We start from the raw sequence: 15,521 nt of genomic DNA, 5'->3' as shown, positions 1-15,521 counted from the left end.
CAAATCCTTGAGGTACAACAAGCAAGAAGAGGCTGGAGAGAGCATCCTAGTAACCAGTGTGGAATCAAAATGAAGTCCAGGCCTGGTCAGTGAATTTCTTCTTGGGTTGGGGCTTCACAATTGTCTTCTCAACTAGGATGAACCATCTGGGATGAAAATGTCTACAGCAGAGTGAGGAGACGGCTGACCAGACTGTCTCATTCGTGGAATGTTTAGGCCTCACTTGCCCTCTGCCTCGAGAAGGCGATGGGGCAGGCGATGCCCTCCTTCCCACCTGCGGCTGCTCTTCCTTGCCTGCCTGCAGGGCAGCTTCCAGGGTGGAACTGCGGAGGCTCTCATGGACTCGAGTGGACTCGACTGAAGGGAGAGGAGAGGAGAGGAGGCAGCGGCTGCTCAGCCATTAAGAAATCCATGTTGTGGACTTAGCTGAAATCAATGCACAAATACAACCTTTTGAAACAGAATGTATTTAAGCTACAATCTTTTAACAAAGATGATTGTTCTGAATTGTTTACATTGATTAAGCGAAGTCATTCTTGTATTCATACTACACACCGAGAAGAACAACATCCTTTCGGCTTGAGTCTTTTCCTGCCTGGAAGCCCTCAGTTTTAAAGCTGCCTTTGGAAGAGCTCTCTGGTTGGGACTTGGCCCACTGCGGGAGGCAAGGTGGCTGGATCCCCGGCTGGATCCCCTCGGTGGGAAGAGAAGTCTCCCCCTCCCCCCCTCCTCCTCCTCCTGGATGGTGAGGCAGGTGCTCCAGAACCTTTCTTTGATGCAATCAGAAATTCATGCTCCCCAGATTATTTCTGTATTTATAACTGAAGTGAAAAAAGGCTGTCCACATCATAGTTGTTTTGTCACAATAGCTGGACAAGTATAGAGGATGGTATAAATCTTTAATAAGGAAATGGTGATGGACATTTAAGCTGTTTCAAGTCTTTGGTCATACCAAATGGAGTGGTGGTCAATCTCCTTACAGGAAGGCCCATAAAGACTGGAGGAACAGCTGTGGTTTGCAGTGCTAACCACACTCTGACTTTGCCACGCAGCTTTGGGATGTTAGCCGCTACACTTGGGGCTCTCTTGGAAAGCTGTGGGGCAGGCAGGCAGGCAGGCTGTGTAATCACCATCCTGGCACAGAAAAACCATTTTGCTTAGAATAAAAATGGGGGCAGGACAGCTGCTCAGCATGTTTTAAAGATAACGTGGGAACGCTGAGGGAGGGAGGGAGGGGCCCGGGAAGGGAATGAGCCTCCGCAGGCCCAGCTGCATTTGGCCCGCTGCCGGACGCCCTTGCTCTTCTGCCGGCTTCGATCCCCCCGCCCCCCACGGCGCTCCGGTCTGGGCAGGGGGAGCCATTCGGCCGACGCATGAACTGCCACTTCCCGCGACAGGCAGCTTCGCCCGGCGGCTCGCCGGAGGTGGTCCCGCTTCTTCCGCGCCGGGCGGGCTCCGGAGCTGCGCAACTCTACCGCCGGGGACCCGGTGGCCCCGCCAAGTCCGCTTCCCGCGGGAGCCGCCGCCGGTTTCCTCCCTCGGTCCCGCCGGGGCTCCTGGGAGGCGAGGCAGGCGGAGGAGCGCGGCCCCCGCGAGACCGGCCCTCGAAGGCAACGGGGCCCCCTTATCTGCGCGCCCCACGCGGGCCGGACCGGAGGGGCTGCTGCCGGCGGCTGATACGGGCGGGGCCCCTGCTGGGCGGCCCCGATAAGCGCGCCGGAGAAGGAGTCGCTTCGCCCAGCGGCAGCGCCCCCCGCCCGGGCTACCGGCCCGGGCCCCCTTGGAGCTTCTCCGCCGAGGAGGCGCTCCGAAGCGGGCCTGGCTCGTCTGCCGCGCGCCCGGCCCTTCGCGGGGCTGCCTCCCAGCCGGCCGGGAGCCTCGTCCGAGCAGCCTCCGTTCGGGAGGGGGGCGCGTAGTCGGCCGGCGGTCTCCCCAGGCTGACCCGCCCCCGGCTCAGCTGCGCCGGCCGCGTCTGCTCGGGGTCTGCGCTCCAGGCGGCGGACTCTGGCCAAGCGTCTGAGGGGGCGCCGCCTGGCGCTGCTTCGCTCCCGGGCAGAGGGGAGCGGAGGAGGGGCCGGGCCGGGCCGCGGCTCCGGGCTAGTGACGGGAAGCTGCTCCTGGTTATGTCACAGCAGCGTTTGCAGCGGCCACAAGCCGCGGTTCAGGTTTGGGCCCCCTTCCCCCACCTGACCTTCCAGGAGGGTCCCTGTGGGGGGAGCCCCTGCGCTGAGTGTGGGGGCCAAAGTCAGAAGGCGGCTGTGGTGGTTCCAGCAATACGGGAGCGCCCCTTTGAGGTTCCCCCCCCCCCGGGCCTCATAGCCTTCCTGGCAGAATCGAGAGCTGAATTGTTCCAAGGCTCATCTTGCAGGGAACCGTCTGGTCATAGAAAAGGACTGTTATGTGTGTGTGTGTGTGAGGGGGGGGCTTTGAAACACTGCCTGCCTGAAATGGGGGCTACCCTTTAGCTTTCCCCTCCCGGAGTCAGCGCCCTGCTTGTTGATGCAAAAGAAATCCCAAAGGGATGAGCGGGGCCACCTAACAGCACCGCCAGCTTTATTATTTTTCATACGGAGCACCGCCTCAGCCCCAGGGCTCGGCTGAAGTCAACAACCCGGCATCAGACAGGCGGCACCCGGGGGGGAGGAGGAGGAGGAGGAGGAGGAACGGTTCTCCCTCGGCATTTCACTGTGGAAGCAACAAGAGAGAAACCAAGAGCCGGTCAAGGGAGGCGAGGCCGGAAGCCCTGCTCCGTGCAGGGGGGGGCGGGGGGGTTCCCAGAGGGAGAGATCCGCTGCTCGGGAGCGGTTTGTGGCAACGGCCCCGACGCCTCCCCCTCGGGGCTGCCGCAGCGCCGTCCCTTGGCAGGAGCCGCAGCTGCTCCGTTGCCAGGATTGCCTCCGGAGCCCTCCGCGGCCCGCGCCGCTTCCCGTAAAGGTCGCTTAGCCCTTCGGGGCAGGAGCCAGCCAGCCCCGCCAATCGGCGGGGGGCGCACAGGCCCATCAGCCACGTGCTGGGAGGGGGGGCTGCCGAGCTCCCGGGGGGTCTGGGGGAAGAGCGGCAGCCGCTCGGCCAGGCTGAGGAGGAGGAGAACAGGCGCTGCCGGGCCGGCCCCTCAGGGCTGGGGTTTCCTGCTCGTGCATTGAGTTGTCAGCACAGCCGTGGGAAACCTTCGTCCCTCCCGCTTCCTCCCCCTTTCCCTCCAGGCAGGGAAGCGCTGCCCTTCCACACAGGCAAGTTCTCCAGCCGCAGAAGCGATGGAGGGCAGGCCGAGAGAGAGGCTGAAGGGCTGCGGAGATGCAGGGAAGCGGCTGATGTCCAAGGTCTCCCTCCTTCTCCCCAGAGCGGTTCTCTTTCGTTGTTAAAACAGGGAAGCCCCCCGGCCCCCTTTTGCCCACCTCCCCAGCCACCCATCAGCTCATCCCCCAGGCACGAGGCTCTGGGAGGGGCTGCAGGGTCTCCCAAGGGCTTGCCCTCGGAGGGTCAGTGGGACCCCAGGCGCCTCTAGGGAGGCCTTTTCCTTCAGTGCGCATTCACAATGCCTTTTGAGTTCTGGATCATGCTGTAGGAGAGAATATTTCACTGGCTGAAGAGAGATTTCCTGTTGTCTTCCCGGGTCAGACTCTGGAGAATTACCAGTGATTGACTGGGGGGGGGGGGAGATCCTGCTGGCCCTTTCAAGTGCCCTGGGGAAAACTAACTTCTTATTTTCTTACTTCCACATTTTGACCTGGCTCTCCAAGGAAAGGTTCAAAGACAGAGAGCTTTAGCTTGAAACCCCAAGCAAGTTGAGTGGAGACTGGGGGGGGGGGGAGGCATTCTGGTTCTGACTGGGTTTTCCCCCTCCCCAAATAGAATATAATTCTTTATTGGCCAAGTGTGGTTGGATACACAAGAAATTTGTCTCTGGTGCATAAGCTCTCAGTGTACATACAAGTAATAGTATAAATCATGATCATAAACAACAAAAATACATTCATCATAAATCATAAGATGCAATACTTAGTGATAGTCAAAGGATACTAAATAAGCAATCAACATAAATCATACTAGGATACTAAATAAAACAATATAAACCGTAAGATACAAGCAACAAAGATATAGTCATAAGGAGATGAGATAGGTAATAAGAAAGGTGCCAAACCAGACAGTTAAAGAGGAGCAAACGACAGGCTCAGTAATTCTTCTGTCTTGTATCAGCAGCTCCTTGGGCAGTCTGAGCTCTTTGAGTTGGCGCAGGAAAAATATTCTTTGTTGTGCTTTTTTGATGACATTTTTGATGTTAGGTGTCCATTTTAAATCTTGAGATATTATAGAACCTAGAAACTTGAAGGTCTCTACCATTAATATTGTGTTCTCTAGTATTGTAAGAAGTGGTACAATAGTAGGGTTTCTCCTAAAATCTACTATTTCTACAGTTTTGAGTGTGTTCAGTTCAAGATTGTTCCGGCCACACCACAAGGCTAGTTGTTCAAACTCCTGTCTGTATGCAGATTCGTCGTTGTCTCGAATGAGACCAATCACTGTTGTATCATCTGCAAGCTTCTGTACTTTAACAGAGGGACCTTTAAGAGATGCAGTCATTGGTATATAGAGAGAAGAGAAGTGGAGAGAGCACACAGACCTGGGGGGGGGGGGGCTTCTGTGCTAATTGTACAGGTATCAGATGTGATTTTGCCTAGCTTCACTTGCTGCTTCTTGTCTGTTAGAAAGCTTATGATCCACTTTCAGGTGTGGTCAGGCACAGCTAGCTGATTTAGTTTAGTGAGAAGAATATCTGGAATGATGGTATTGAATGCCAAGCTGAAGTCTACAAAAAGGACCCTTGCATAGGTCTTTGGAGAGTCAAGATGTTGTAAGATGAAGTGCAGAGCCATATTAACAGCATCATCTGCCAATCTATTTGCTTGGTAGGCAAATTGCAAGGGGGTCTAACAGCAGATCCGTGACGGTTTTCAGGTGGGCCAGCGCTAACCTTTCAAAGGTTTTCATAACTACAGATGTCAGGGCAACCGGTCGGTAGTCATTCAGTTCTTTGATGGAGGGTTTCTTTGGCACTGGGAGGAAAAGAGCATTTGGAGCAAGAAGGAGCATAGCACATCTCTAGTGATTTATTAAAGATGCGGGTGAAGACGGGGGCCAATTGGTGTCAGCACAAGCTTTCAAGCGAGAAGGCATTACCTTGTCCGGGCCTGGTACTTTTCCAGGCTTTTGTCTGTGAAATGGACCTTGCACATCATTTTCTGTGATCACCAGAGGTGGGGGGCCCAGGGGGATGGGGTCGGTTGTAGGAGGTTTGGCTGTTGTATCTGAGATGGGGGTGGTGGAGATAGGTGACAGTCGTTTCCTCTCAAACCTACAGTAAAACACGTTCAGGTTATCTGCCGGTTGTCGATTCCCTTCGGCATGGAGAGGAGGTTTGCTGCAACCAGTGATATTTTTGAGAGTTTTCCACATATTTTCTGGTTCATTTGTTGAGAGCCGATTCCTTAGCTCTTCAGAGTAGCTTCTCTTTCCTGCTCCGGTCTCCCTTGTTAATACATTCCTGGCCGGGTTGGACAGCATTCTATCTCCTTTCCTGTAGGCTTCCTCTCTGGCACAACCTAGCTGCTTGAGTTTAGCTGTGAAGCAAGTCTTGTTGTTACTGCATAGTTGCAGGTTTCTGGTTGGCACACATAGGTCTTCACAAAAACTACCATGAAGTTACAGTGTCTGTGAGTTCGTCCAGGTCTGCAGAGGCGTCTTCGAAAACTTTCCTACCTGTGCAGTCAAGGCAAGCCTGTAGCTGTAACTTTGCCTCCTCAGTCCAGGACTTCACTGATTTAATTGCTGGTTTTGTGGTTTTAAGCCTTCGTCTATAAACAGGTGCAAGGTGAGTCTGTCATACAGTGATCAAAGTGTCCCACAGATGTTCCTGGTAGAGCCCGATAAGCATCTTTTAATGTTGTGTAGCAGTGGTCTAAAGTATCCTTGCCTCTAGTGAGGCAGTTGACGTGCTGAAAGTATTTTGGTAGCTCTTGGCTTAAGTTAGCACTGTTGAAATCTCCTAACACAATGAGGAGAGAATCAGGATGTTTTTCCCCAGCCCACAGAATCTGGTCAGCTGGAGTTCCTAAGGCAATGTTTATGCAGGCTTCTGGTGAAACATACACTGCACACAGGAGGAATGAGGAGAACTCTCTGGTGGGGAATAAAATGGTTTGCAATTGATAATTCATGACTCTAAGTCCACATCACAGAATTTCTTTAGTGTAGTTAACATTTTTGCACCGTCAGCTGTTGATATAAAAGCAGAGACCCCCCCTCCCTTCTTTTTGCCAGATGTTAAATAGGGGCTCCTTGTGGAGATGCTGCTCTTCCATTGCACAAGTGGGAAAAGGCTTCCCCCTCCCTGGGATTTCAGCCGCAGCCCGGCCCAGGTTGAGGGCCCTTTCCGGGGCTGCAATCTGCCAGCACATCTACACACACACACAAACACACACACACACACACACACACACACACACACACACACCTTCTCTGAGCATCCCTCTGTTAAACTCTCTGTCTCCTCTTTCCCCCCTTCAGAATTCCCCGGGTGAGCTGAGGCTGCCAACGTGGAGGCTGAATGGAAAAGTTGCAGAAGGTAACTTCTCGGGGGTGGGGGGGGGCATTGTTTGTTCAGCAGTTTGGAAAACGTGCCCAGTGTTCCTTTCTGAAGGTCCTTGGTGCTCTCTGAGTTGGGTGGTTTTCTTGCAAACATTTCATTACCAAACTAGGCAACATCATCAGTGCTAGTAGGGGGCACTCCTGAGCAGACCCCACCCCCTTCTAGGTAGCCCTGGTGTTACCTTGTCTGGGTAATAAGACGTCTGAAAGGAAACGACCCGGCTCAGAGAACCACCAGGGAGCCTCGATTTCAAGCTTGGGCTACAAACCTTCTCCTTTATGGCTACTCCTCTCTGCACAGAGCTATTGGCAGCAGAGGAAGCAGAGGAAGCAGGGGAGGCCCTGGCACTGCCAGTAAGTGGCTCTTGCAAGACTTCCATCTTCCCCACAGCTCAGACAGAAAAGAAAAGGGTGAAGGTTAATCAGTCGTTGGCAGAACAAGTGCAAAAAAGACCCAGTCATGACTGCTGTGGTGATACCAAAGGCCCCCTCGTCACAGTTGTGGAAGAGCCCCCAAAGGTGGAAGCGGGCTGGTGCCGGGTCCTTCCTGCTGTTGGGGGTGGACAGAGAAAGGGGAAGAGGGGGACACAGGCAGTGGTGGGATTCAACCAGTTCGTACCACTTCGGCAGAACTGGTAGCTAATTTTTTGTTGCCCAGCCCAGAATGGACTTCCGGAAGTGGCATCCACACAGAGAACCGGTTGTTCACCTATTTGAATCCCACCACTGGACACAGGCTGCTTTCCCCCACCCCTGGCCTTCCTGGGTCATTCCAAATGAGCAGAAGAGGCTGCTTTCCCATTTATAAAACGGAAGACGCTTTAGCACAGCCCACCTGGCCCTGCTATAGTTTAACGTTTCTTCCGCAAAGCTCTGCATCTGCCATTTGATCAGTCTCAACGTTCTCATGGCATGGAGGATCCACGGTGGCGCAGTGGTGAGAATGCGGTATTGCAGGCTAATTCTGCCAACTGCCAGGAGTTCAGTCAGCCTTCAGCCTTCCATCCTCCTGAGGTCGGTGAAAGGAGGAACCGTATTGTTGGGGCTGGAAGGTCCTGTCTCTGGATCAGACCATCCTGGGTCTGGCTTAGCAGTTCACTGGAGTGCGGCACAGTACACCCGTTCGGGCACCAAACTCCTCGCCAGCCATCTCTGGCCTGAGGTAGCAGCACCAACTGCTTCCCTCCTTTTTTGCTTCATTGGGGAGATACGCAAATGGGGGCACGAAGAGAGAGCGAGAGAGAGAGACTCACCAGCCTAGATAAGCTCAGGCGGAGTCCTCCCCTTGCCTGCTGCAAGCCTGAAAGGGACAGTAGCAAAACCTGAACAGGAGCAACAACTCCATCCAGCAGGGTTAAACGGGCACAACTGAGGCAGGAGGAAGATTCCCGGTTGGAGCAATGCGATTGGCAGTGACTGGTGCATAAGTGGTCCTGCCTTCCCCAGGTGTCCAAAATGGGCAGCTCCACTGGGGAAATGAGACTTCCAGTCCTAGGCCCGTTTCGAGATCTGACCAGTGCTAGGGCACTGGGCCATTTGAACGGCCAGCCATTTTGCTTCCATCAGCTTCCTCAGAAAATAGGTTCACCACAACCATCTTTTTTCTCCTTGACCCACTCCAAAATGTGTCCCTTTTCTAGAGGAACCTTTGAGTTCAGGAGGCTACAGCCCCAGGTTGCACTGCAAACATGTCAGGGCAAAGAAATTCAGGTGTTTGACTGGGGGGGAGGCAGGAAATAAAGGATGGGGCAAATATGTGCATCCTGTAAGCAGCTCTCCACCCCTCACAAAAGACCTCCCCCCAAGGGAGCTGATCGCTCTCAGACCTGCGAGTGCTTGGAGAGACCCCGCGCCTGAAGGAGGCCAAAGGCAGCGAGAGGCCTGCTTGAGCCTTCCTGATTAGCCTCCTCCTTTTCCCTTGCAGCATCTGACTTCCCCGAGGAGCATCATTGTGTCGGCTCGGGGCTCGGGGCTCCCCGGATCTCCATCCAGCATCGTGGTGAGAGCCTGCAGATGCCTTGAGTCCACTTATCCTGCTTTTAGCAAACTATGGCCAGCTTAAAAACAGAACAAGGAGAGCAGGGGGCGAAGGAAGGTGCTCTGAGGAGGGAGCAGAGAAAATGGCTTTTTCTCACCAGAGTTTGAGGGAAGAAAGCTGCTCTTGCAGGGAGGGATGAGCAAAGCTTCGTTGGCCCTGAGCCAGGAAGAGACGGGCGCGTGCCGTGCTGGGCAAGAGTGGGGCTGCCCTGTCTGCCCCTCACCCCCAGATACAGCGGCTCTGAGGGAGGGGCAAAAGAGCATGGGGGAGCCAGAGGGGATACTGGGACCTTCGGACAAAGGAAACCGGGGGGGGGGGAATTGAGGCACAGGAGTCCAGTGAGGCTCGGGTGCGTCAGCATCTCACAGACTCATCTGGCCCTCAAGGCATATTCCAGTCCCTCTGAAAGCTTTTGCTTCCCAAGGAGGAAATTTAGTGTCTTTGTGAAGAGTTGGGGTCCTCTTGAGAGGGCGCAAGCAGACCCCCCCTCCTGGGGCTGGCTTTGTGCCCGTGGTAGGTCTCGAACTCGAGTTTCCCTGCTTTACCTTAACCACTTGATCAAACCGGCTCTCCCAGCATGGGGAGGGGCTACGCAACCTTGGCTCTGGCTTATGCTTCTAAGTCCCAACAGAATGTGGGCAGCTCCCCAGGGTGTGTGTGTCCCAATCTAGGCTTGGAAGAATGGGGCGGCCTTGTGGAAGCCCCTTGCTTTTCTCTCTCTGTGCCAACCTCATAAGATGGCCCCTCCCCCCGGCCTCTTCTCTCCTCTTCCTAGGCCAAAATGGATGACGAAGTCCTTGGCTACAAGGACTTGGCAGCCATCCCCAGGGACAAGGCGATCCTGGACATCGAGCGTCCTGACCTGATGATCTACGAGCCCCACTTCACCTACTCCCTCCTCGACCACGTGGACCGGCCAGGGAGCCGAGAGGTGAGGCCTGCAGTCGGTGGGGCTGGACTGTCCTACTGGGGGAGTGGAGGACGGCCAGGCTATCGCGCTGCTCCCAAACGAGTTTCCTGCAGTGATCACAGCAGCAGCTTGGCAATGTTAGGGCAACCGTGAGGGGCTTTAGCGGAGTAACATTAGGTCGAGTAACGTCCGCCTCTCCCGGCTGTTCTTCTTGCAGCCTTCGCTCTCGCCCACGTCTCTCTCTCCTCCCCCATCGCCAGAAGTAAGTGCTCCTCCGATGGGCGGTTGGACGGGCAGGGAGTTGCTGGCACTTGGGGGGGGGCTCAGACTAGGTCTGCTTATATTGTGGACTTGCTGTCCTTGGCAAGGAAGCTTTGAAGGAAGGAGCCGCTCTCGGGAGGAGGGGATACAAAGCCCAGCAGCCACTCCTTGGTGTCCCTCTGTCGATGCGCTCTCTGCTTTCAGGTCAGCCAGGACTGGGCAGAGGCCAAATCCCCAGGAAGTGTCGGCAAGGCCTCCAGGCGCCGGGCCGGCAGCAGAAACCGCTCTGGAGTCCAGCACTTCCATCATCCTGGTACGGCCTTCCTCGGGGCCAGTGAGGCCCTCCCGCTCCAACTGCCAGGGCTTCTGCACCGCATCTCTCTGAGTCTGGCCCAGGAGCTCAGCAGCCTTTCCTCGCCTGGAGCTGCAGAGAGGCTCATTTCCCCCTAACGTTTGGGGCCATTTTTGAAGGGGCACGGGGGCCACCCATTTGCCTCTTTGAGCCCCCCGCGGCCAAGCCCAGCCTTTTGATTTTCCTCCTCCGGGTGGTTTGCAGGTGGTCTATCATGCTGGTTTTATTCCAGCCTCTGGGTCACCAGGGTGCAGCCTCCTCCCCCCAAAAAGTGGAGTTACTCTGCAAATACACCATCGAGGGAGGGAGAGGGAACAGGGAGGACCTGGGCATCCTCTTTGCATGGAGGTGCTCACCCATTCCTGTTCCTTCCCCAGAGACCAACACAGCGGAGATGAACATCTACAAGAAGCCGCCCATCTACAAGCAGAGGGGTAGGAGCTGCTCCTGTGAGGGGGGTGGGGGTGGGGGTGGTAGCGTTATCTGAGACTCAGGACTCTTGACTTCTTCCAGAGGCTGGGCTGGCACCGACTCCCGAGAGCAAACGGCTGATTGAGGGCCTGATTATTGAATCCTCCAAATTCCCTGCTGCTCAGCCACCGGATCCCAGCCAGCCAGCCAAGATCGAGACTGACTACTGGCCCTGCCCGCCCTCCCTGGCAGTCGTGGGTAGGTACTCTTCCCCAGGCAGCCCTCGCTGTAGATCGGCTGCTCTGGGCAGCAACCAAACAGCTCAGGCTCCAGGGAATGTTCTCCTCCTCTGTCTTCCCTCGGGGTCCTTTCATTTTATAAAAGAAGGACAATTATCGGTGTTGATCCACAGAAAAAATGGAAAAGCCATAGTTGGTTTTATTAGGCTGAGGCAAGAAAAAGCAGGGCGATCTGAGAGGCAGAGGGGAGGAGGAGGCCGCCTGGTGTGAGCCCAAGTTCTCTCAGGAGCCCCCAGCTGTGCCCAGGGACTCTCTGCCTCTCCTTAACTGAACAGAATAACAGCATTGGAAGGGACCGTGGAGGTTTTCTAGTCCAACCCCCCTGCTCAAGTAGGAGACTCTGTATCTTCCTCAAAGCTGAGTCTGATGGACTGCCCAAATTCTGAAGGGGCTCTGAAGCCCTCCAGGGTTGATTAATGAAGCACAAAGGTCCCAGTTCCAGACCAAGTTCCCTTTGAAGTGTGGAGAACTTTACGATCTCTCTTAAAGGATCTGCTCATTCAAGTATTGCAAGACAAAAACCTTTGGTTTCCAGGCCTTCTGCACACACACACACACACACACACACACACACACACACACACAAACACAAAACTGCAGTTAGTAAATCCTGGTTGCACCCTCCCAGAGACTGAGTGGCGGAGGCAAAAGGCGTCCAAGAGAGGTGAGGATGTGGATGAGGACTCAGAAGAGATGAAAAGTCTCCATGAGCTGCAGGAACAGGAGCTGAGCAAGGTAGGGGGAGGCTCCGTGGGGAGGGGGCGGGTCAGTTGGGGGTTCCTTTCGGCACTCTTCCCTATCCCCACCGTAGGTGGCCTCCAATCTGGGCAAACTCATCCTGAAGGAGGAGATGGAGAAATCTCTCCCAGTCCGGAGGAAGACCCGGTCACTTCCAGATCGAACTCCCTTCCATGCCTGTGAGTGATGCCCCCCCCCCGTTCAGTGCTGAGCATGGGGAGGGGGGGGCTGCTTGCATAGAATCCTAGAGTGTAATATAAGCCTTGGAAGGGACTTCCAAGAGATTATCTAATCCACCCCCTGATAGAGCAGGAATCTGCACCAAATCCGCTTTCTTGTGATTAAAACCCAATGTTTCTTGCCCTGTCTTTGGGCTACTACAGAATAGCCCCACCCCATATGGTGGCCTTTGGGATACTTGAGTGTCATCGTCATCTGCCCTCCACCTGGCTGCTCTCCTCTAGAAATGTTTCTGAAACTCCCTCAAACGCCGTGTCCGGAGCTGATGCTACAGTGTTGGTGCAGGACGACCGGCGCAGTGCAGGGGACTCCTGATCTTGGGGTGGTCCTTCCTTCCGTTCACAGGGTCTAGCACGGCCTTCCCCTTTTTGTGCAGCTGCATGACACTCTCTTGCAATGACAGCCTGAGTGTGAAGGTTGTCTCTTCATTGGACTGGAGATGGTCAAGGGGCCGTTGTTCTGGAGGGCGAGGCTGCCCTTTGGCGTGGATCGCCATTAAGGGCACTCCCGTTGTAGAAAGCAGCTGCGGTTGGTGCTGCCATGAATTGGCATTTCCGCCCTGAGTGCTGCATATCTGCCCTTTGCCATGAGAGAAGGAAGCGGCCTTGCCCTCAGGACAGGGTGATGGAAAAAGTCTACGCTAGAACTGTGATTCATTCAGTTCCCCAAAGAGGCTGGGAAGACTGGGCAGTTTAAAACCTTTAATCCCAAGTTCACAGTTTAGAAATCAACCACAGAAGTGTTTGGGCCTTTCCTGTCCTTGTGCTGCTCCTGAAGAGCAGGAATAAATAAAGTGGTGGGTTCTGGTGTTTTGAAGCCCTCCGTGTCCCCAGCTAATGGGCTCCCCCTCCCCCCATTGCCAGATCTCCTGGCCTGTCACAGCAAAAGGTGCTCCTGCTCCACCCCCCCCAACCAGTCCGTCCTCTGAGCATTCATTGCCCCCCATTGAGCAGCTTCTTCTCTTCCAGCGTTGCACGGAGGGAGCTCAAAGCCATCCCCGCTTCCTGCCTCTGGGAGACACACGCTTGCCAGGGTAAGGGGGGCCCTCTGGAGCGAGGGGGGGCCTGGGGCGCTCGGAAGGAAGCAAGGAAAAGGGGCAGGCAGGCTGTGGAAGACTTCCTTGCATGGATGTTTCTGGATTTCCCCTTTCAAATAGGTTCTTGCTCTTGGTTGTCCGAAGACGGAAATGAAATGAAATTGAAGGGGGGGAGGGGAGGGGAGGATAGATGGGGGAGGGTGGAAGGAACAGAGCATGTTCTGGGTAGTGGCTCCCCCCCCCCCTTTCAAATTGCCCTGCCCGCCCTCTCTTCAGCCAGCCAGCCTGCCCCAATTCCTCCAGCTAGGTTTGCACTGAGCAAGCCCGTGGGGTGCCTGTCCTGCCCTGCCTGCCTCAACCGGGCGCCTGGGTTGCCTGCTTCAGGCTCCAGCCCTGCCTGGACAGCAGCATTTTCGCAGCTGCTCAAGCCTTGCCCCGTGGATGACGCTGCTCTGCTACTCTCTTTCCCTAGCTGCAGTCGACGGAGTTTGGAACTGGCAGCAGTGAGAAAGGCAGTCCAGGTAAGAGAAACTCCTGTCCACTGCAGGCTTGGAGCAGAGGCAGACCCCCCCCCTTTGGGCCCCTCGAGTCTTTCTGCTCCTCTCCAGTCACGGCCCGGCCACATTCTCCCTTCTGTCTTGCAGGTCTGCAGGTGAGCAGGCACCCTGATGGGGGAAGAGAGCAGCACAGAGGCCGCACGCACTGATGCCTGCCCCACACCCAGCACCCCCAGACTCGGGAGGGGCAGGCCTGAGGAGGGGGCAGGGGCCGCCCACCCTGATCCCTTGGGATGGATGGGAAGCCCTGCCTCCAGCTGAGGGCCACGTGTGCCTCTTCCCCTGCAGAATGGCCAGAGAAGCCGCATGGACAGAGGCAGCTCCCTCCCCAGCATGCTGGAGCAGAAGGTGAGAGCCCACCTGGGGGGCACAGGGTGGCCGCAAAGCAAGGCCTTCCTCCGCAGGCCAGGCCCGATGACCAGCTGGCTGTTTGTTTCTCCCTCGCCAAAGATTTACCCGTATGAGATGCTGATGGTGACCAACCGAGGGCGAGTCAAACTGCCCCCAGGAGTGGACCGAACACGACTTGAGGTATGGTGCCTCCCCTCTGGCCCAGGCAGGCAGGGACAGACCTGGCTTAGTAGCCGTGGGCTGGGCCAAGCGGAGCCCTTCCAAGCAGCATCCTCTTCCCCCCCCCCAGCGGCACCTGTCACCCGAGGACTTCCAGCGGGTCTTTGAGATGCCCCCAGAGGAGTTCTCCCGACTGGCCCTGTGGAAGCGGAACGAGCTGAAGAAGAAAGCCTGTCTCTTCTGAGTCCCTCGCAGCCTCCCTGCCCAGCGTGAGCTCCGCGTGTGTCGTGCATCGCAGAGGCTTTAGGGCACCTCTTGAGCAGGCGCCAAGGAACACTCCTCCCCCCCTCCCAGCCACGAGGAAGTCGGCCGGCGGGCCCGTCGGGCAGGGGAAAAGGAGCCGCCTAGGAGTGTGTAGCCCCCCCTCCGAGCATGAGCCAGAACCTGGAATAGTTGGGTGGGAAAGGGGGGCACCTCTGCTTCCCTGGCACCTGAGAGGCACCTCCTCAACCGCCATCCAGCAGGAGGGACGTCCTCACTGCCTTGGCTGTCCCCGTGGCCAAATGGCAAGCTTTGTGGAGCAGGCACCCCTAAACAGAGGCACCTCGAAAGGGCCAGTCTCCCTCCCAGCTGCCTTCATTCTCCTCCCCAGGCAGTTGGGACCTTCGATTGCCCCAGCTTGCCCTCCTCTCCTCACGGGCCTTCTTAGCGCGCAGACTCGGGCTGGGCTTCCAGGTGGGGCTCTGGGCAGCGGTGCAGCTGCCTGTGCAGGTCTTTGTCCTGGCTGCAGCTGGCTTCCCACTGCCCTGCCCCTGGGGGGTGGAGGATTGCTCCCCCACAAACGGGGAGGTGCGTGAGGCCCCACAGCACTCATTCTGCATCCCCCTTCCCCAGAAACACACCTCTTAAGATTGCCCTGCAACTTCACTCTTTCTGGGACAGTTTAAGTCCTTCAGAGGACGGGTCTGCGCATGAACCCTCCCACACAGCAGAGGCAAGAGTGTGCAGAGACCCTGTTCCCTCCATCGCCCACCAAGCGAGCATCCGATTGTGTAGAGGCGGACACAGGCATAATGGCTGCTGCTGGGCCACGAGAGCTGGGTGGCAGGAGGGCCCAGGAAGAGCGTCACCCTGACAGCTGCTGGCTGGAGGGGGGGCAGTGATGGGGATCAGGAGGCACCTCCTCATTCCAGTTACGCTGACGGGCACAAGGCTGAGATCCTCACTGCAGGCCTGGAGCTGGGTGTGGAATCTCCGTTCAACCATGAAAAGGAAAGCCCCAAAGAAGAATCAAGCGATGAAAGAGTCCTGCCCAAAGTTCATTTGCAAATAGGAACTCTGAGCTACGCAGATCCAATGGGGGGGTGGGGGTGGGGTGGGGCTCTCCAACCATCATGGCAAACAATCTCCCAAGGACGTCATGCTCAGCAGAAGGGAGGCCGTGGCCCGATCGGCTGCTGAGGAACCTGGCACTTTAGGACGAGCCGTGAAGAAAGCGGCAGCTTCTCTTGCATTCCAACGCCC

General features: G+C 56.2%; 1 protein-coding gene across 4 annotated transcripts; it reads left to right on the top strand.

Annotated features, from left to right (window-relative positions):
• The first annotated feature begins 6,604 nt into the window (after positions 1-6,604).
• On the top strand, positions 6,605-14,241 carry DMTN (dematin actin binding protein). 4 transcript variants are annotated; one of them, XM_029283176.1, is made up of 14 exons: positions 6,605-6,622; positions 9,459-9,614; positions 9,811-9,855; positions 10,068-10,167; positions 10,584-10,640; positions 10,720-10,875; positions 11,545-11,651; positions 11,728-11,833; positions 12,863-12,927; positions 13,403-13,451; positions 13,575-13,582; positions 13,776-13,835; positions 13,938-14,018; positions 14,128-14,241. In XM_029283176.1, exons 1-14 carry the CDS (start codon positions 6,605-6,607, stop codon positions 14,239-14,241), a joined length of 1,122 nt encoding a protein of 373 aa, XP_029139009.1. The 4 variants fall into 4 exon arrangements, with proteins under 4 accessions (XP_029139009.1, XP_015666649.1, XP_015666650.1 ...); XM_015811163.1 differs by lacking the exon at positions 9,811-9,855; XM_015811164.1 differs by lacking the exon at positions 13,776-13,835.
• Positions 14,242-15,521: the final 1,280 nt, after the last annotated feature.

The sequence above is a fragment of the Protobothrops mucrosquamatus genome, unplaced genomic scaffold (genome assembly GCF_001527695.2).
Source record: "Protobothrops mucrosquamatus isolate PMUCROS unplaced genomic scaffold, P.Mucros_1.0 scaffold31, whole genome shotgun sequence".
In the NCBI taxonomy this organism is placed as follows: domain Eukaryota; kingdom Metazoa; phylum Chordata; class Lepidosauria; order Squamata; family Viperidae; genus Protobothrops; species Protobothrops mucrosquamatus.
Note: the sequence above shows the minus strand (reverse complement) of the source record. Positions and strands in the feature narration are given on the sequence as shown.

Coding starts and splice junctions, on each gene's coding strand:
- DMTN (XM_029283176.1), top strand. Junction 10,641..10,719: donor GCCCATCTACAAGCAGAGGG/GTAGGAGCTGCT, acceptor GACTTCTTCCAG/AGGCTGGGCTGGCACCGACT. Junction 10,876..11,544: donor GCCCTCCCTGGCAGTCGTGG/GTAGGTACTCTT, acceptor GCACCCTCCCAG/AGACTGAGTGGCGGAGGCAA.